The sequence below is a fragment of the Mytilinidion resinicola genome (assembly GCF_010093595.1).
Source record: "Mytilinidion resinicola strain CBS 304.34 unplaced genomic scaffold BDZ99scaffold_14, whole genome shotgun sequence".
NCBI lineage: Eukaryota > Fungi > Ascomycota > Dothideomycetes > Mytilinidiales > Mytilinidiaceae > Mytilinidion > Mytilinidion resinicola.
Genome location: NW_022985450.1, coordinates 382,967 through 403,401, shown reverse-complemented (window position 1 = coordinate 403,401; position 20,435 = coordinate 382,967). Strand labels below are relative to the sequence as shown.

At 52.6% G+C, this 20,435-nt stretch overlaps 6 protein-coding genes across 6 annotated transcripts; 4 read left to right on the top strand and 2 right to left on the bottom strand.

Moving 5' to 3' along the window:
- Window positions 1–44: 44 nt before the first annotated feature.
- On the bottom strand, window positions 45–359 carry BDZ99DRAFT_392976 (NADH-ubiquinone oxidoreductase 9.5 kDa subunit; the record flags this gene model as incomplete). The annotated part of the gene is made up of 2 exons (XM_033715820.1): window positions 45–88; window positions 170–359. 2 exons carry the CDS (start codon window positions 357–359, stop codon window positions 45–47), a joined length of 234 nt encoding a protein of 77 aa, XP_033574192.1.
- Window positions 360–602: 243 nt separating this feature from the next.
- On the top strand, window positions 603–2,348 carry BDZ99DRAFT_421198 (Dolichyl-diphosphooligosaccharide-protein glycosyltransferase 48kDa subunit). The gene is made up of 3 exons (XM_033716944.1): window positions 603–769; window positions 854–1,692; window positions 1,757–2,348. Exons 1-3 carry the CDS (start codon window positions 628–630, stop codon window positions 2,174–2,176), a joined length of 1,401 nt encoding a protein of 466 aa, XP_033574191.1. The 5' UTR covers window positions 603–627; the 3' UTR covers window positions 2,177–2,348.
- A 540-nt stretch (window positions 2,349–2,888) lies between these two features.
- BDZ99DRAFT_337271 (uncharacterized protein) lies at window positions 2,889–5,097 on the top strand (the record flags this gene model as incomplete). The annotated part of the gene is made up of 3 exons (XM_033714312.1): window positions 2,889–3,351; window positions 3,518–4,111; window positions 4,160–5,097. Coding segments are annotated over 3 exons (1,995 nt in total), but the record flags the coding sequence as incomplete, so codon positions are not given.
- Window positions 5,098–6,076: 979 nt separating this feature from the next.
- Window positions 6,077–7,255, bottom strand: BDZ99DRAFT_392454 (RTA1-domain-containing protein; the record flags this gene model as incomplete). The annotated part of the gene is made up of 3 exons (XM_033715786.1): window positions 6,077–6,217; window positions 6,251–6,856; window positions 6,935–7,255. 3 exons carry the CDS (start codon window positions 7,253–7,255, stop codon window positions 6,077–6,079), a joined length of 1,068 nt encoding a protein of 355 aa, XP_033574189.1.
- A 3,166-nt stretch (window positions 7,256–10,421) lies between these two features.
- On the top strand, window positions 10,422–12,378 carry BDZ99DRAFT_489679 (uncharacterized protein; the record flags this gene model as incomplete). The annotated part of the gene is made up of 3 exons (XM_033723000.1): window positions 10,422–10,440; window positions 10,583–11,365; window positions 11,432–12,378. The coding sequence occupies 3 exons, from the start codon at window positions 10,422–10,424 to the stop codon at window positions 12,376–12,378; spliced, it is 1,749 nt and encodes a 582-aa protein (XP_033574188.1).
- A 123-nt stretch (window positions 12,379–12,501) lies between these two features.
- BDZ99DRAFT_76514 (uncharacterized protein) lies at window positions 12,502–13,354 on the top strand. Its single transcript, XM_033728881.1, has one exon. The coding sequence runs from the start codon at window positions 12,625–12,627 to the stop codon at window positions 13,066–13,068; it is 444 nt and encodes a 147-aa protein (XP_033574187.1). The 5' UTR covers window positions 12,502–12,624; the 3' UTR covers window positions 13,069–13,354.
- The last annotated feature ends 7,081 nt before the right edge of the window (window positions 13,355–20,435 follow it).

Genomic DNA, 20,435 nt, shown 5'->3' with positions numbered 1-20,435 from the left:
GCGTGATATCAATCGCCCTCCGCCCTCCCACACCCCCTCAGCATCTAATCATCGTACCCCTCCGGAATCTGCCGCGGTCCCTTCGGTACTACACGCACCATTAGCCCCATCATCTCACATCCCACCCAACTCCAATCTTCCCGCGCTTTGGCAAAACTGATATACATACTCGGATACGTCAGCGGTATCTTCGGCCTGTCCTCATCCCCAAAGTACCTCCGAACCGGCGGCACCGTCACCATGCTGACGGGCCCCAGCGAGCCGACGATGAGCGAGTAGAAGATGGCGGGTTTTTCGTGGGCGGCCCAGCGCATGTAGCGGAGCGGCTGTTTGAAGAAGTAGGGGCCGGCGGTCGACATTGCGGGTTCGCGCGGCGAAGAGAGAGTAGGTGGTTAGGCGGGGGCACCGGCGTGCGATTGGGGGGTTCCGCGGGGGAATTGAGGTTGTGGCGAGCTTGGGGAGGCGGTTGGAGGTGAGGGTTTGAGGTTGGGAGTTGGGTGAAGTGGGTCGGCGAGAGCTCGGGGATTCTGGGAGAGGGCTTGGCGGAATGGAGCTACGTCTATGCATACGTCTCCCGCTTCAGGCTGGATAGCAACAAGAAACACGACACGACATACGACAGGCACCATGCGCTGGCTTTTTTCTTTCCTAGTGCTGGCGCTGCTGGGAGCGGTGCAGGCATTGAGTTCGAGCGGGAGTAGGTTGCTAGTAGTGCTGGAAGAGCTGGCGGAGAAGGACAAGTATTCGGAATTCTGGGATGACTTGCGAGGTGGGTGTTCACATTTCCAACATTTCCTCAATTCAATCCCTTCTCTCTTTATATCTGAGTAGTTCTCATGATACGGTTCTTTAGGCCGCGGCTACACCCTCTCCTTCGAGTCCCCCAAAAACGACAAACTCTCCATCTTCAAGCACGGCGAACGCGCCTACGACCACCTCATCCTCTTCCCGCCCAAGACAAAAGGCCTCGGACCGGCCCTCACCCCGAAGCTCCTCCTCGAGTTCCTCAAGAAGGACGGCAACGTCCTGCTCACCCTCTCCGCCGACCACCCCACCCCGAGCGCTATCGTCTCGCTGCTCCTCGAACTCGACATCCACCTACCCTCCGATCGCAACACCCTCGTCGTCGACCACTTCAACTACGACACCGTCTCGGCGGGCGAGAAGCACGATGTGCTCCTGGTTCCCGCCCCGAAGGCGCTGCGTGCGGACGTGAAGAACTACTTCGAGGTCGACGGCACGATTGCCGTCCCCCGCGCTGTCGGACAAGGTCTTGGGAACGCGACGCCGCATCTCGCGCCGATTCTGCGCGCGGGGAGCTCCGCATACAGCTACAACCCGAAGGACGAGGCCGAGATCGTGGAAGACCCGTTCGCGGTCGGCGAGCAGCTGTCGCTTGTGTCGGCGATGCAGGCGCGGAATTCGGCTCGCTTCACGGTGGTTGGTAGCACGGAGATGCTGCAGAACGAGTGGTTCGATGCTAAGGTCGGCGCTGTGGGTGGAAAGGAGCAGACGACCACGGCTAATCGTGCGTTTGCGGCGAAGGTGTCTGAGTGGACGTTCAAGGAGACTGGTGTGCTGAAGGTGGGACGGCTGCAGCATTATCTGAATGAGGGGAAGAAGAATGTGAATGAGAGCGCTGTGGGTGTGCCGGAGCATAATCCGGGTATCTATCGTATTAAGACGGATGTGGTATGTCTCCCTCTCTCCTGCTATCCCCATCCCTTCCAGTCACTAGTATTAACGATTCACGCAGTCATTCACAATCGAACTCTCCGAATACACCTCCACCCACCTCTCCCCCTTCACGCCACCCGCCACCGACGACGTCCAGCTCGAGTTCAGCATGCTCTCCCCTTTCCACCGCCTCTCCCTCACCCCGCTAGCGCAAACCGCCAACAGCACTATCTTCGGCACTTCCTTCGTCTTGCCAGATCAGCACGGCATTTTCAATTTCCGCGTAAACTACAAGCGGCCGTTCCTGACGTCCGTGGATGAGAAGCGTCAGGTCACCGTCAGGCATTTCGCCCACGATGAGTGGCCGCGGAGCTGGAACATCAGCGCCGCGTGGGTATGGGTCGGGGGCATCTGGGTCACGGTGGCTGGGTGGGTTGCGTTTGTGGCGTTGTGGCTGTATAGCGAGGGGGTTGAGAAGGGGGTGAAGAAGACGCAGTAAGTCTATTTGGCACAAGAGATAGGATTGGTGGATGGAGGAAAACTGGGAGGATGAGATGGACTGAAGGTAGTTGGTGTATCGATATAGACACATTTCCTTCTTCTGGGTATCGGTTTGGGATGGTGTTTGTCTGTATCTTTATCTTGAATGCTATCAAAAGTGTTTAGACTACTAAGCGTCCGTTCTGAGTTGGAATACAAGTGTGAGTGGCACAGGACATCATCCTGACTTCACGATGTGCTTGATTGAGCGATCGGAGATGTCTGGGCTACAGCTTTCTGAGCCTCTTTGGGTTTGGTATTCATGCCAAGCCATTATTTGGCCATCTCACAACCTCACTTTCGGTAAAACCTGCCCCATCTAAGCTACATCCGCGTCCTTGCCATCGCCTTATGCGAGCGTGGCAAGCTTCCTACCTAGTCTTCCATCACAGAGTCCGAAATGTTTTCGCAGATGGAGGAAGACACCTTCGCAGTGATCCCCCAATTGAAACTGGCACGTCCAATGCAGACAACAGGGGCGCAAATGCATGCACACAGCCGCACATCGCGCAGGGCAGACAGGCTGGAAATTCAGCTTCGTAGACATCTCAGCCAATTAATAGAGGCTGGCCAAGGCTAGACCTTCAGCCTTGTCGACATCTCAGGCAGCTGCTCAACTTATCCGTCTCCAACAATCTCGCTCATCCATCCTCTGCAACTCGCTCCGCACCATGGAATCTCTTGCGGTCCTTGGCCTGGCTGCTAACATCATACAATTTGTCGATTTCACCTCAAAGCTTTTCTCGCAATCCACCGCGATATATCGATCCATCAATGGCGTATCCGAAGAGACACAAGAGATGATCACGATCGCGACCGGACTTCAAACACTCTGTGCGCGTCTGACCTCAACACCATCGACGAATTCGGCCGGGTATCCTATGGATGATGAGCTCAAGTCTCTGGCACAGCAATGTAAGGCAGCTGGAGACCAATTGGTAGCCGCTCTCCACAGTCTGAAGGCTACGGGGACTCACAGGAAATGGGCGAGCTTTACTACTGCGTTGGCCAGTGTATGGAAGCAGTCCAAGATTGAAGCGATGAAAAAGAAACTGGAAACCTACAAATCGCAACTTTCACTTCAGCTCACGAGGCAGACCCAAGCTATGTTGCAGTATGCTTCCATCTACTCAAGTCTCAAAACCTCTAAAGCATTATTATGACTTCAGAAATCAGCAATCGTCAATTCTCACCGCAATACGCCTTTTGCAGAGCGAGAATAGATGAACCGGAACCGATTTGGCCTCCTACATCGCTGATATGAAACTCGAGATCACTACCACATTTTCTCGTCTGGCAGCGGAGCTTGCACACCAGCCCCAGGGACAAAATCCCATAAAGACACGCAAGAAAATGAAAGATAACACCACTCCAGAACATTCTTCGATATCAGCCAGCTGTACCCATCCTCCGGAACCACTCGACATTACTGTAGAGGCCTCAAAGCTCTTAGAAATCGAGGAGAGGGGCAACAAAACCGTATCATCTCTGATCATATTAAGAAGTCTTTGTTTCCCAACAATGAGATTTCGACACTCAAAAATTGCGGATGCCCATCCAGAGACATTTCGGTGGATTGCCTCGACCTATTTCATTCCTTGGCTCCAAGCTGATGACGATGCCATATTTTGGATCAGTGGCAAGCCGGGGTCTGGTAAAAGCACGTTGATGAAATATTTGGTGGATGATCGCGAAACCACAGCCAATCTCCGTTTGTGGTCTGGAACGAAAGAATTAGCTATGGCGAGCTTCTTCTTTTGGATCGCTGGGACCGACTTGCAGAAATCACAAGAAGGCTTGTTACAGTCCTTATTGTATCAGGTACTCAGGAAGCACCCAGATCTTGTCCCTAAGATATTTCCGTCGCGCTGGGAAGAAGACACTCTTCACGACGGTCCAGCTTCCCAACTCTGGGGGGCTAGAGAAGCGACTAGGGCAATAGAAAGTGAGACAAACATTCCATGGACCCGTCAAGAGCTTCTGGGGGCTTTCCGGCGGCTTAAAGAACACCGAATCTCATCCACGAAATTTTGCTTCTTCATTGACGGCCTGGATGAGTATGAAGGCGACCACCAAGATCTCATCACTGTCCTCAAGAGCTTAGTGAATTCGTCAAATGTCAAGATCTGCGCTTCTAGCAGACCTTGGAATGTCTTCGAGGAAGCTTTTGGCGCTGATCCGATACGCAAAGTCTACCTACAAGATGTGAACCGCGACGATATTCGAACTTATGTTCATACCAATCTTGTGCAACGTCCCGAGTTCCAGAAACTAATTGAAAGGGACCCCCGGGGCGAAGAAATCGCACGAGAAGTAGTCGATAAAGCTCAGGGAGTGTTTCTGTGGGTATTCCTAGTAGTACGTTCGCTAGTGGAAGGGCTTCAAAACTCCGACAGGATCATAGACCTCCAACGACGTCTTAGACAATTTCCTAGCGATCTGGAGGCCTTCTTCATGCACATATTCACCTCACTTGACAGCATCTATCAGGCTCAAACTGCACGGGCATTTCAAGTCGCCATTGCAACGACCGAGCCTTTGGCCCCAAAAATCTACTGGTTTCTCGATATGGAGGAAGAGGATCCCGACTTTGCACTGAAGATGGAACAAATACCCGAAAGCTCTGCAGAACTTCATTTTAGGACGACTGAGATACAAAAGAGGCTCAACGGAAGATGCAAAGGACTTCTGGAGATTACTGCGGACGAAGAGCTAGAGCTGCCGTTTCTAAAGCGAGACGACGTGAAGCGAGTAGATTTCTTGCACAGAACTGTGAAGGACTTCCTCATGAGCAAGGATATGCAGACGCTCCTGTCAAGCTGGGCTGGCACCACATTTGACGCAAATATTGCTATCTGCAAAACTCTGCTCGCTCAGATTACGACAATGGACACTGAAACCAATAAGCCATTCAAAAGCTTGATCAGCCTTTTCTTCGCCAACGCTAGAGAAGTCGAAATACGCGCGAGTACCTCTTCAATTGATCTCAAACAGCTCATAGAAGGGTTACACAAGGTCCTATCTAAGTTCAGGTCGGCAGGTAGATGGGCTGTATGGGAGTCCTGGGGGGTTTACTCATTCCTGGAACTGGCCGCCTCGCAAAGACTCGAGAGATACGTGCTGCTCAAGTTCGACCAACAGAAAACATCCTTCACACCAATACAACGCGCATCACTCCTAGCCGCAGCTTTATGTTTCCCAATCATATCCCAACGCCACTACCCCTCCTTGGAAGTGGTGTCTGTCCTGCTCCGACATGGAGCGAATCCAAATCACATATTAGGCCCACCCCTTGGCTCCGTCTGGGCCAATTTTCTGAATACAGCCGAGAGATTTGGGTGGCTGTGGCCTGGGAGACTATTGTATGACTTACTGAAAGAGATGATTCTGCATGGGGCCGTATGTCAACACCGGCATTGCAAGACAGGGAAATGCAACGAGCTGATGAGGGTGACTGACAAATTCTTTGACGGAGAGAGATGGGATGAACTAGTTGCTTTGGCTAAAAGGACTGGAAAAAAGAAGCCCTGGTACCAGAAGCTCAGTCTATTAAACAAAACAAGACACACAACAATACGGTAGGGCGCGTTGCTCTGGTTAGGAGTTCTTCGCGCCGAATGGCAGTTTTTCAGTTTGGTCGACGTCTCTTTCTGTCATGGACAATTCTATCTATCAGAGGACGATATACACGGAGCGCGCATGTATAGTTCGAGAATGTCTAATAAATTGAGTCTGGTAAGCTGTTATACCATATTCATGTACAATATATGAAGTAGTGATTCCATACTGGAACGAGGTATCCAAATGCTCTCGACTAAAACTCTACGTCTCCCACCTCACACCAACCATTCATCCATCTCTACAACGACCCCTTAACCTCCTCCTCACTAACCGGGGTCCCCATAACACCCTCCTCCTGCTGCTGCTCCGCACTCTGCCCCACCCTCTTCTTTCCATACCACGTCCTGCCCCCCACCTTCTTCTGCCTCACCACCCCCTTCTGCGCCCCAAACCCCCACCGCGCCCTCTCCACATACCCCTCCCGAAAGCACAGCCCGGGATGGAACACATTCAGCGCCAACACCGCCAACCCCACAATCGCGCCCTCAAGCCCAATGAAGTACTTCTGCGTCTTAATCAAATGCCCATTCCACCCCTCGCTCAACTCGGCGACCCGATACACCGAGCGCGTGAAAATACACAGCGTCGCGAACGCCAGCGCGACCAAGAACCCCTGGAAGGCCCAGCTGGCGCGCAGCCGCGCGTGCGTGGGGTCCAGCGCCCGCTCGCGGCCGAGGCGGCGCACGCGGTTCAGCGTGCGCACGGCGAAGTCGGACGCGAGCAGCATGAAGACGAAGAGCGTCGCGACCTGCATGCTGAGGCCGGCGATCATGATGTTGTTGCCGGGCGTAGGGTCTCTGTTGGTGTGGGAGGCGGCCGAGGCGAGGCCGCCGCCCGCAGCTTGCAGCAGCAGCGAGATGAGGTCGCAGGGGATGAAGATGCGCGGGTAGGAGAGGGGTGCGATGCGCGAGTTTTGCGCGCCGAAGGTCGTCACGATGCGCGAGAGGCAGAGGTAGATGCCGGCGGCCATGAAGGCCGGGGCGATGGTGAGGCAGACGATTTGCATGAGGAAGCCGGGCTAAAGGGGGGTGCGTGTTAGTTCGGGTTGTGGTGGGTTTGGGCTTTGGGGGGGGGGGGGGGGGGGGGGGGAAGCTACCTCTTTGAAGGGGTTGAAGTAGCTCAATATCCGCCCTACGTAGCCGATCACTTCTAGTAGGCACCCGGAGACCATGGCGATTGTGAAGCCGAGGAAGCGCTTTGAGAGCAAGGCTTGCACGAGGTAGAGGCCGGTTGAGATGGCGAAGATGGCGAGGAAGAAGGAATTGGCGGGCAGCGAGGGGCGGTAGCCCCAGTAGGAGTCTGATAAGGCACAGGTGGAGAGGGTGCAGTGGTCGCGATAGTTGCGGATGGCGGCGTAGTCGGGTTTGCTACTGTTGCGGGCAACGAGCTCGAAGACGGTGGTGGTGAGGGACGACATCGTGGTGGTGGGTGCGCTTCAGCGCTGGTGTCCCAAGGGTTTGACAGGATTTATAAGGGTTAGATTTTGAGAAGAGTGATTATGAATGGACCACGGTTGAAGGGAGCAGACTCGAGGAGAAGGCTAATGTCTTAACAAGAAAGAAAGGGATCGCAAGGCTGTCTATAACAAGAAAGAGAGCGTCGCCGTAACGCTGCACGCGTTCGAGATGAAGAAGAATCCGTCGTGACGTGCTCTGTGTATATACGCAAAACTCGCTCTTCACGACGCACCTCTTGCCCCCTCAGGCGCGTGGGGAGAGTCATGATATATTGTAGCAGTGATTTGTAGGCGTGATTCAAGCGCACGCCTCGAATGCAGCCGCGGGTCGCTTAAAGACAAAGCCAGCGGGCTATCACTGCATCGGGGAAGGCTTGTGCGGATGCATGGCCAGCCGAGACGGTGGTTGAGGGCGTGATTGGGGGAAGGACAGGGAGCCCGAGCTGGATACGACGTATCCTGGTTGTCGGTCTGAACGTTGGCCCGAGGACGCCGGCAAGTAATGCGAAACCGAGATGGCGCTTGAGCTATCTACGACCCAATGGGGCATCTGAGGAATGCCGATTCTTGAAGCTTGTTTGAACACCAAAGGAGTCTTGGGGTAATCCACCTTCACTTCGCTATTCTTCATAAACCCACCAGTAAGTTGCTACCTTTGTGCGGACTTGGTTATTAAAACATCAGCCTATCAGCACTCATTATCCGCAGAGATTCCCTAGCAGGCCGGGGAAGACGTGAGAATCCTTCCAAGACCTTCGTGCACCACTTTGGGCTATTTATCCTGTCAGTTTTGCGAAGGATGCATATACACGTCCGTGGTGTGGGTATACACACTAAGCTGCATTTCCACTGATAGCATTAAGGCCCTCGACCTGGGCATGCAAAGTGAGTGCTATCAAATATGAAATTGGGAGAGATGTTTCGACTCTTCTACCGCTATTAGTTTGTCACTTTCAGCTTAAGCATAAAACCTCCAGCATCATGCCCCTACCAGTCAGCAGCCCTACAACGCCTATAACGTGGTACAGCCGTCAGACAGCCGCTCAGTACCTGCACTTGACCTCGGGAACCTTGCAACGTTCATATGCAGCCACATGGGCGTATCAGATACGGCTGTCCCCGAACCCGGCCGTTGTATACTCCACTCCACTCACTTACGCCAGAGCAACATTTGGAAGTCTGCTGCGGGGGAGGCGGTCGCTCTTCAAGTGGTGTAATTCTCAGCCATCATGCGCCAGAACTCAACGTCCACGCCCTCAATCACCGCTCCCAGCACCGGCGCACGCGCTTTTATAAGCCTATCAGCGCCTATTCGACGTCCACCATAGGACCAATTCTTTTATGGCATCCCAGTATCTGGTAATTATGTTCATTGTATTCGAGTTGGACCGAGAATTGTCGAGCGAAGTTCTACGGAATCCTATGACGCCGCTAGGCGGGAGAGTTGAAATCAGTTACTAAATGGTCTTTTTGCACATCTGGCGCTAAAGCTCTACGTGCTGCTACAAGGAGCCTCGAATGGCCTGTAGAGCTCGGTATCAGCTTCAGGTACTGGTGGAGGAGAAGTTGGGATGGGAAGCTTACGCCCGGGCCTAATGCACCCCCGAAGACGCGGAGGGCGACGGAGGGGAATGGATAACAGTCGTTATTCATCGAACTCTTGGGTTTGCCTTACAGTGCTCAAATCCAGGACATCTTGAAGATGAGGGGCAAGATGACGACGTGCAGGTGGGGAGGGTTTTCAGTATCTACGGGAGGGGAGTTATTCCGATCCGAGAGTCACGTGCAAGTCGACTCTTGTCAGTGCATTATTTTGAGTCCGATTGAAAGATAGCAACGTTGGTAGAGAATTTGGTATCATATTCAGGCAACCTGGTCTATACGGAGACGAAGATAAAGTTATAAGTCAACATACAAACAAGCCTGGAACACCTCTCATCCGAATTTGCTACGTCGTACGTTCCACAAGTAGCCACACAAGAGGGAAAATCTACCCATTGAGATCTGGCTGTTATTCAGAGAGGCTACGTGTGCTCAAGTGTGACTTGGAGATTGGCGGAGCTGAGACTTGACTATACTGATCCAGGGGAGCTGAGGCTGATCAGAATCCTATCTGACAAATGCCGCCACCATTCCGGCGGCCGACATCTCCAACAGCAGATGTTGCCTGAGAGATGCAGGCATTCTGCTGTGACAGTGTGGATCTTCAATGTGGATCTTCAACAAGTTGATTTTGTTAGATTTATAAAAGCAGGTAGAGACATAACGGACAAAAGGACGTCCGGAATGCATCTGAAAACACCACAGTTCTAGCTACACGAGATTAAGCCCCATGATGATGCATTTCAGGTCTCTGCCTAATGGCCTCCTCTTCGGCGATGCCACAAGCACGCTGACCGAGGTCTTCGGCCGAATTGAGATTGACTAATGGGTACTTCGAGACGACATCGGTTTGGCCCGAAGCAAGTTGGGTTGCCATCACGGCTGCGTATAGATGGAAAGGCTCCCAAGTTCGTAGACAGAATGACCAGAGGCTGGAATGTCTGGAAAGACACAACACATAGACGACTCGAAATTGCAAGGAGTGAATGGAGCACGTCCGTCGCAGATTGGATGAGAAAGGAGAAGACGCTCTATTACCAATCCCCTTTTCATATTAGCGCCTCTGCGTCTTCTAGAAACCGACATGGATGGCGACGCTGCACTGTGCTTCCTCTCAACCAACATCAAACTGCTCTGCTGCCATCTGCTGTCATCAAAGGTACGTGTCCACTCTCTTCAACCTGCGGTTCCTGGTGTCGTGGTGTCTGGCCGGCGTTGACACGTTGCTCGGTAGCTGGCGAATCTCTAATCGCTCCATTTTGTCATTTGTATGCACCTCAGCAACCCACCACTACACCCGAACACCCACAGCCTCCTCGACCTGCGCCTGCACTGTAAATTTCCCCGCTGCATCATCACTCCTGCTGTAGAGCATTGCTGTTGGATAGACCTGCATTGGCTGTTTCCGCTGGGCGAAGATACCGCCAGCAGACCCCGATAGACCTCTGACTAGACCCCCCCCCGCCGTTGGATCCATCACTGTAGTAATATTGTTCGCCGAGATTGTTGGAGGAACTGTGTAAACATGGCAGCAGCCACTGCGGGTGCGTATCTCGACGGCCACCACCACCTCAACCGCGCAACCGAATTTCTTCTCCTCGTTCTACTTCACCGTGGGCATCATGCCGCTCTATCTCGTCGCTCAAACGTTGGGATATCTGCTGACTACTGCCCTCGCGTTTACAGGCTACGAGTGGTCCCGGTCTTCACCACTGCAGCACTCGCCAGACACGACTTCGCCCATGTACCCTGACCGCCCGATTCGACCTCTTCCAAAGCGTCGCCTCCGCGCCCGTCTTTCCCCCGAGCAAGCCGACTCCATCGTCTATCCGCCGGCGCCCCCAAGCTCTGCTCCTCTGTTCAGCTTCCCCTACAGCCAGCTTGACAAAGTGTCGGGAGTTGCCGCGAGTCGGGTCCAGCGTGGCGACCACGAACCTCATACCTGCCATTGTGGCCACGACCATTCCGAGCTGGACAGCGACGAGGAGGAAGACGACCGGGCCGCTGCTCTTCAATCTTCGCCGAGCGTACAACCGTACTCTCGGAGTCTATTGGGGACAAAGTCGGGTGCCTCTGCAGCATTTTCGAAGCCGAGCTCGGCGTCATCGTCTGCCGACGGGTACGAGTCTTTCGAGAATACAAACAACAAGAAGAAGCGCAAAATTCCTAACATGGGGAGCATCAGCGCACATCACAACAACTTGACAGCGGAGATGGCGAGCATGGGCATTTCTCATGCTCGGGATCCAGCGGCACATGACGATGGCGAGGGAGGAGTAGGACACTACTATGGTTCTGGATCTTCGGCAATGCAGACTAGCTCTTCGGGCACGGGCATATCTGGGGCTGGACGAGGCCGCTATGCGAGGTCCGGACGGACACCAGAGCGGCGGGTGTTAGGGACATCTACAAACGCCATGAATGCAGGAAAGACGACCAGTGGTGCTAAGCGGGACTACAACGGTGCTGGTGCGCAGAGCAAAGGCACGTGAGAATGTGGTAGAAAGGCTGATACATGCTAACGATTCTCTATAGGAAACCCACCTGAGCAAGGCGGCATTATATCCGCTGCAATCGCCAACGCACAGGCGGAGCAAAGTCAAGCTGGGAACGAAAACGTTAGTCTACTGCAACAGCAAGCCGCCAAGACGCCTGATAACTCCCAATTCACCTTTAGCATACCGTCAGACTCGGCCAATAAAATGGTCTGGCCGGGGCAACAGAATGGCAACTTTGCACCACCCGACAGTCTTCAAGCTAGAGGATACACCAACGCGCCAGAAAAGGCTTCACACAGAGGTGGACAACCTCAATCCTCCCAACCTCGGACCACGCAAGGAACCCAGACCAGCCCTAACATGAATGGGAACCAGCAGGCTAGCAGCAAACCCCAGCCACAGGCACAGCCGGGAGCACAGCAGCCTAGGAAGCCGAGACGCAAGCCCGGGAAGATATATGCTTTGGCCGCCCGCCAACGCAAGTTGCAGCAGGAATACACCAACTATCATCATCCGCCCAGCAGAGAGGATATTTGGATATGCGAGTTCTGCGAGTACGAAAGTATTTTTGGATCGCCCCCTGAAGCTCTGGTCCGACAGTACGAGATCAAGGATAGAAAAGAGCGGAAGCGTTTGGCCGAGAAGCGCCGATTGCTGGAGAAAGCAAGGATGAAGGGCCGGAAAGGAAAGAAGGGAACCAAGAATGCTGCAAAGAACAACGCGAATGCCAACCAGCAAGCTCAGAATCCGCCTCCGAACCAGCGATACGATCAGCCACTTGACAATGCACCGTTAGACCAGCAAGAGGAAGAATATTACGACGACGAATACGACGACATTCCTGCTCTGGCTCCCGCGGACAACGCTGTGCAAGCGCATGCCGCTTCTAACGGTTACCATGAGAATCATCCGCCAGGTCCGAACCTTAGGCACACCAGCGGCTCTCAAGCTCGTGGAGGTGGCAAGGCTGCCAACGGAGCGTAGCTTCTGGACTGGGCGGGGTGGGCCGTTCATGTTCGCGTGTTCTTCTCCTTTCTACTTTTCGGGCTCTGCCTCCTGAAAGTCCTCCAAGTGTCCTTTCGATCCTGGACCTCTAAAGCTCTTGATTAACGCCAATTTCGGCTCTGCTTCCTACATCCTCAGCGTTGACAGTGCTTTCTAGCGCGGATCACAATCGCGACGGGAAGTGGAACATCCCCTAGGAGTCAGTATCACGCAGTCACGGATATCATGGGTTGTGGTCAAGCCAGCGGCATCCCCTTTTTCATTTGTCTTGCAGTCATCATCCATCCATGCCCGAGCGTGCATAGTCGAGTCTTGCTTCCCCCTTGCATTTTCATCGGAGCAGAGTATCGGTCACTCGCTTCTGGTTCTGCCCCTCCCCATAATCACGTCACGGCGATAGTGCCTGGCGCAAAGTCAACCCCCAAACCCCACTCTTCCATCCCCCAAAGTCAATCATCGGATGCTAAATCCTTAAACCAAAAATCCTTGTATCAGGCAGCCCCATGGGCAAAGAACGCTGTTATTCTGCCTATTGCTGTAGCCTCCCTCGTGTTTTTCAGAGGCATGAGGGCGTATGTAGCTTTTGAATGGAATGAACTCGTTTGGTTTAGCCCCTCCGTTTGGCTGAGGTGCGTGGTGCGTTTTTGTGACACGTCTGAGGATCTTTAGATTGCTAATTTTAGGTTTCCGCTATGTGGTCACTCTAAAGTCACTTACATTAATCTCACTGTCACGCAGATGATTTGGAATCTTTGATTGCTTTGAGATGGACGAGACCAGCTCGATCCTTTTTATATTTTCTATTTTTCTTAAAGGTTTTGTGCTTCTTATTACGAAAGGCTGAAATTGTGGAATCCTGGACGCCAAAGACCATTACCTCCCTTTTTCTGAACTATAAGCCTTGAGCTTCTCAAATTCTTTAGAAATAGTTGAAGATTACCTTCCTATCCGTCTGCCTCCGCCCTGCTTGAACTGAAGTCACGGCCAAGAAATTAGGGGGCGACCTTGGAAGGTAGCGCTTTAGAAAGCGCCTTCTTTTTCTTCCCTGATTCATTTTTCGGGGGCTTTTCGGTCGCAGCAGGAATCTTAGCCTTCTTCAGCTTTTGTGTTAGTGGGAATAAGAGACGCAGGTCGGGTACTGCTGGGATGAGTACCTTCCTTCCCTGGGTCTTGTCCATGACGGTTTTTTGAGCTGCTTTAACTTGTGCAGGCTTCTAATCACAGCGGGCCTGCTGACCTTTGTCTTCTGCTCTGTGTGAGTGGAAAGACGAGACGGAGGTCTGGGATGGCCGGGACGATTACCCTTTTCTTTGGAGCCAGCTTCTTCTTTGCCGGCTTCGGAACTAGGCTGGAACTACCAAAAGCCGCGGACTCCTTTGCTGAATTAAGCAGAAGAAGCGCTTTCTCTAGCAGTTCGATGATTTCGATGTCGTCATCCTCATCAAGCTCATTCTGGCTCGGGGATTCAACAGACTTCGGCGGCTTAGACAGCAGCTTCTTGAGGCCCTCATCTACCCAGTTTTCTGGAGGAGCTGGATACTCCAGCTGGGAGCCGATCTCATCGATCCGCAAGGGTAGAATCGGATCTTTCGGATCATTCGCCCACTCCCTGATATTGAGCGCGAGCATCTCAAGCACCTGCACCTTCTCAGCCGCCTTCAGCAGCTCATTTCGGAAAGCACAGGCAACCTCATCACCCTCGCCAACCATATCCTCCCTCTTCAACGCCTTCCACATCGCCGTCTGCCACTTCTGGACCCCCATGAGCTCGTCCCACAGGTAAACCCAGATCTTCTCCTCCCAATTCCTCTCCTCATCAAACACGAAATACCTTAGCTTCGAATCGCGGATCTTCTTCACCACCTTCGGTCGGGACACAATCCGCCGCACGAACTCCTCCGCCCTCGCTACGATGGTCCTTTCCGCGGCTTTATAATTGGCGAGCAGTCGCCAGCCCTCGTAGTTCCGCGCCCACTTCCGCCGCCTCTTCTCCGCCTTCGCCGCCTCCCCTCGACACGCCGGGTTCGAGCACCCCGTCGCCGCGAACACGTAGTCCCGGATGCCTGGCGCGCGCGGGAGAGGCCGCTGCAGCAGCTCTTTCATGTAGAGCTCCTGCTTGCTCTGTTTTTGGAGCCCGTCGGACGGGTACAGCGTCCAGTGCCGGCACGGGAAGACTGCGCATGTCAGGGTTGGGGGCTGCGAAGGCTGGGGGATTACCACCAACCTGGGGTGGTGGGTTTCGTGGTAGGACTCGATGGGGACGGCGGGCTCGTCGTCGGAGAGGGGGGTGGAGGTGTAGGGGATCGTGCGGGAGGAGATTTGGTAGTCGAGCATTTTGGGGGGGCTGGGAGGTGAGTGTTGAGTGGTGAGTGGTGAGTGGTAGGACCTTTGAATGTTGGATTTGGGTACGTGGAATGCTGAGGGGGTTGCTGATGCTGGATGGTTGCTGATGCTGGATTTATGCGGATGTGGCTAGGGTGTTGTGGAGGGATGAGGGGCGTCGTGGGTATACAATACTGTTGATGGGATGGGATACATAGCGTTGTGGCTCCACAATGGACGTGTTATGGGAGAATAGGGTGGGCATTGTGTGTTTACATAATTATGAAGGGAGGGATTAGGTGGGTATATAAACTGCACAATGCTGAACTGTATCTTAGATGCTCAGCGCTGGTGCGTGTAGTAGGATAATAGGATTGAGATGGGATAGGGAAAAGGGCGGCGCGGCCAATATTGCATAGACGATAATGGCATATCTAGGATGTGGATCCAAAACCAATTTGACACACTCTTTCCAGTCGATGTCTAACAGACATGTAGGTTTAGTACTTCCTTGGTAGAGATCAGAACCTTTTCCTTTTGTCAAGGTCCCACATCGCAATTCAAACCCGCAATTGTCTCCAAAAACATATATACCATCTGCAAAGGCAGCAGAGAAGCGTGGCCAGCGCCGTTCTGCGATGAAACAGTCCTAACGGTTTAGAAAATCTTGCGGTCGTCTGAAGTCCTCCAACGAGGTTGCGGATTTCAACGCAAGATGCAAAGAACGAGGGAATGTGATTTAGACAGGCACTATTCCGAACGTGTTGTCTGAAGGCCTCCAGCACGTTCTAGGAGAGCAACATACGATGCAAAATCCCGGGCAGCTTGAATCGAACGGAGGCGATTGCGAGCGTTTTGACACTTGGTCGCCGCTGCATGAGGTCCCCCGACGGGGTTTTAGAAGCCAACATGAAACGTAGCGAACTGGGCCGTGTAGATTGAACAAGATCTTGAGCCTTTTGGCAGTTGCTTGCTAGCGTCTGAAGTTCTCTAACGGGTGATCGGAACTTAATAAGGATATGAAAAATTAGACATTGTGAATTGAGCCGGCGCTATCTCGGACATCACAGACCAGATTGAATTCTTGGTGAGTCGTGACAATTCCAACTAAGACGTGATGTAAAGATTTGAAATGTGTGGATTGAAGGTTCGTTACTCACTTTGTGTAACGCCAGCTTACTGCCATCTGAAGTCCTCTAACCCCCTTTCTTAAAGTTACATACATTGTAAAGTTCCGAAGCACGCGACTTGGGCTCGCAGATTGACCTCAGTAGAGATGATCGAAAATCTCCTACCTCGAAAATTAGATGGTACAGCATAGCCTCGCTGAGAGTGTACCTAACACCTTAAGGGTGCCCTGGGCCGTGGACATAGCTAGAAGGGCAACTGCAACGCTCCACAGGACGTGTAATATATTTACCATTTTCGAATTCCGGGTAGACAACCCGAAACCATGCAAGTCGGAAGCTAGGTCGGGTAGTTGTACTGCGCTGGGGTGCTAAACAACGCCTTAGGGATCTCCTGAAGCATATGGAAAATTGAAATAGGGAATGTGAAGCTCTGCAGCCTCTAGTTCGGGTGGCGGCCTTGATCTTTGAAGCTGGGGCATGCAGTGACACACGCTTTGGATCGGCTAGGCAGAATTAGCACGTGCCATACCTGAGTAATAGTTTGGACGGCTCATACGGGGTGGACGGGATAAGAAGGGTGCATGTCAAGCTGGCAAGGAAGGGAACTGAACGGGAGCGAACTGTATGATGTAAACACTTGCTTATCACTGTACGAAGCCCTTCAACCTTTCTTAAAGTTCCGCACGCGATGGAAGGTCCATGCACCTAATTTTCAGCCACTATCGCGTTGAGGATGTAGGTAGCAGCTCGGAGGGCTCCGGAAGGGTGCAGTGAAATAGACCTTGGACTAAATCTCTTGGGCTGCGTGAATTAGAAATACGAAGATTCTGCGCTGTTGCTGCATAACTGGTGTTATCAATCTGGCTCGCCGTTATTTCGGAAGTCGGCGCAAGGCATCAAGTCCGTAAAGGTGAAATCAGACCCGCTAGAAGAGAGCATGCTGCACAATGTCTAATACGGTTTAAAGACGTCTGGTATACTTAGAAGATCTAAAAGAGATGCAGAGGTTCTGAATGTACGGTCCTTATAAGGGAGAGATGGATGCTATGTAAGCGTACCTGGCAACGTTAGGAGAACTCCGGTACCACGAAATATATTTCCAGCTTAAGAATCTTTGTAGTCTGAGATCGTAACTAGATAAAAAGGTAAGAGCAAAGGTATGATCACGCGATGGGCTACGACAAGTGAAGTCATAACACGGGAAAGAATAATCGGAAAAGACTGTGGGTGTTTAATTAAAAGCAACGCATCCTCCAACCAGCGCCAGTGTCTAGGGTATCATAAAGCTATCCAACGCTAAAAGCAGAAAAAAAAGCTCAGAACCAGCAAGAAGAGAACAAAAAGGAAGTACAGGAAAAGAAGACACTAGGGGGAGACGTTACGTTACGAAAGAAGAAGGTATAAGCGGGAAAAGGAAACAAATCAGTCTAGGGTATTCGCAAAAGGAGAACATGAAGGAGTTACAGGAAGGGAAACAAACGACAGTGAGGGGCTTAGAAAGGAAATACAAGTCAAAATATTCGAGGAAAGTGGGTCGTTATGTGCATAAGATCACCCGACGTGAATGCTTGAAGGCAAGTCGAACGATAGCACGTTGTCGTTGAGGTTTGGTAGAGCCGCACTAACGATGTAGCATGAAATAAGGCGCCAGACATGTTGGGCTATAGATTCTTGCAGTCCGAGCATCGGTAGTGGGGGCAGAGGGGGCAAAGTTCAGGGGCGTTGCCGCAGAAATTCTCTGCGCCGCAAGCACAGCACTCCCACATGTCGCCAGGGGCTCTGAAGATAGGGTAGGTGAAGACAGGGACAATAGACGGGCACAAGGTATCCTTGGTCGGTTCAGCATACGCCAAATGGGGAGGAGCGGCAGGTTGTCTTGTAGACCCCAGGGTAGAGTCACACTTGAAGGAGTCTATGGAAGGGAAAAGACCACCGGCAGCGGTGTATGCGTCGCCGGGGTTCTTGCAGGACTCGCACCTTATATGGTTACAGGGATGGGGACAGGCGGCGTGATGGGCGATGGGGTTGCCAGTATTACACTGGCAGCAGACCCATAGGCCGGCGGGGACCGTGTCTGCCATATTCACTATGGGAGGGGAGGTGATTGTTTAGGTTCCCTTGAAGAAGAGGATCTAAGGTCTTTCCCGATGAGGATGGCGAGCGAAATCCGCCTACGGTGAACGTAGATAGCGAACGTAGGCAGATGAGATTGGTTGACGGAAGGGGTCCAGTGCCACGGAAACTTGAGGTAAGGCTAGAGCGGAGGGAGGTATGACAATTCCAGCTAAAACCGCCTGTGGACGATTCCGTAGACTATCTACGAGAGCGGTGGGGATTGGAGTGCTACGGAGATGCCGACGAGTGGTACAGGGAGAAACCGCTTCAGGAGGCTTGACAAGCTGGAAGGCGGTGATTGAATGGGCCTGAGGAGAGTTGAAGGGGCCTGAGACCACAAGCTGAAGACGGTGAAAACAATGCAGTTAGATCCTAGGTCGAATCTAACGGCGCAGGTGTGTGACTAGAGAGTATGGAGCGTTCGATGAAGAGAAAGCCTGAGCTGATCGAAAAAGTGGCTGGAAGAGTAGCTGAAAGCCGAAGTGAGGTGGATGAGGATGCAGTCTACGGTGAGAGAAGGGGGTATATAAAGACTACGTTAAGGGCGTCTACAGAGCAGAAACTTCACTGTCGATGCCAGAAAAAGGAGAATGATACCTGAAGCCCCGTGCTCTTTCGCCGCCCCGGCGAGAAAAGAGTAGCCTGAAGAGGCGACAACATGGTGAGCGCCTTACGATGAAGCTGTCATACTGGACAACCGTGAAAAGCAGGACTGTGGGAGCTCCAACGCCCAATGTATGAAAAGTTCGACGATGCCAAACAGCCTCACCCTGGATACGCGGCAGAGCAGCACAGCCTCAGCGCTACAGACGGGCATTACGCGCGCCAATCGAGCACTGGAGGCAATCCCCATGACTTGAAAGCGGTCAATTAGCAGGTATTGTCCATAGTATATGCCTTTCTCACCGGGGCAGAGGGAGAGTCCGGTGATGTAGTGCGAGTCGCGGTGCAAGTTGACTTAGTCGAGCCTCACTCCGATTGGAGCATCTTGCTTGCAAGCGAGCTTGATCGGTAGATCAGAAACATAGACGCGGGGTGCAGAAACAGCGCGGCTATGATGTGCGCCCAGAGTCGGACTAAGGAGTACTGCTCCTGGCGGTTTCTTGAAGCCATCGTCGCAGCAGCGTCGTCCAAACTCGCTGTCAACGACAACCGAGGCGCCCAAGGAGTCATACGATTAGCGTCTCCATATCCTCATTCCAGGGCTTGCTCCTACAGTGCTGCTATTCAGGTGACAGAGGAGAGAGCACTCAGCCACCTAACAGGAGAAGGATTTTTCCGACGCCCAACGCCTACTCTGCACGGCAACGGGACGACGAGCGCTAGGTACTGCGCATTTCTGATCATACGTAACACGGGGCCTTGCGCTGGAGAAGGCGATCGCCGCGCCTCTTCGTTGTTCCGGTGCGAATAAGGCTGAAATCTTATGGCAGCCTTGAGTCGGCACGCCGGCTTACCAACTCTGGCATATGAGCATGCCGGCCCGAGATCGGAGGCCCGAAATGAAGGACAGAGCACATGAGCTTCCGGCAGCCGGTCTAGGTGACGTTGTGAATGATGGCTGGTAAGAAGGGACTTGCTCGTCAGTGGGCTGTGTAGGTGACGGGAAGTACACGGCGGTCCCGGTCTGCATCTGGAAAGCCGATTCTTTGTCCGACTGGTACTCGAAAAGTGAGGAGAGAGGATCAGTGACACTCGTGATAGCAAAGGCAGTGTTGAGGGGTGGTGCGAACGGACGTCGTTGGGGTCGCGCCTCATTCAGCGCCACACGCTAGCTGAATTCGACCAACGTATCCCCCCTCCCTGCATGTTCGAATGCTGAGATGAGCAGATCTCCAGAGGCGCAGCGATAGGGAGGATCTGAGGCCCCAGCAAGTGGATGAAAGAATGTCACGTGGCCAGATCCAATGAGGAGGAGTATGGGCACGTTCCACCAATGAATTTCAATTGCACGTGACTCATGGCATTCACGATATCATCCAAATATAGTATTATCGTAGTGGTGCGATAGATCCGGGTCCTTTTCCATGAAATATGACTCCAGATCTCAAATACCTGCTTTAAGATATCGGAGAATAGATGGTCGACTTCGGCAAGTCAGATTACGGGCATGTGCTACCAATGAATGTCAACTCGCTCGCAAATTATGACTATCACAGTATCGTCCAAGTCAAATTAGCCATCGCTACGGAAGGCTATGTCGAGGCAGTGGTAGGTAAGGCAGGAATCCAGCTCATGATACCAAAATTCGTCATCTCCCTTCCAATAGATTATGGAGAGGGTGGCATATACACCCAAGCATAGTCTGCGTATAAGGATATTGCAGATTTCCAAATATTGAAGCTTGGGCAGCAGATCATCAAGCGCATTGGTCATTATCATATCCAAAAGGGTCATCTGGGTATTGGAATCAAGCCGTCCTATATGGTAGTTTTGCGTTTGAGATAAAAGGGTGATCCATGGTAAATG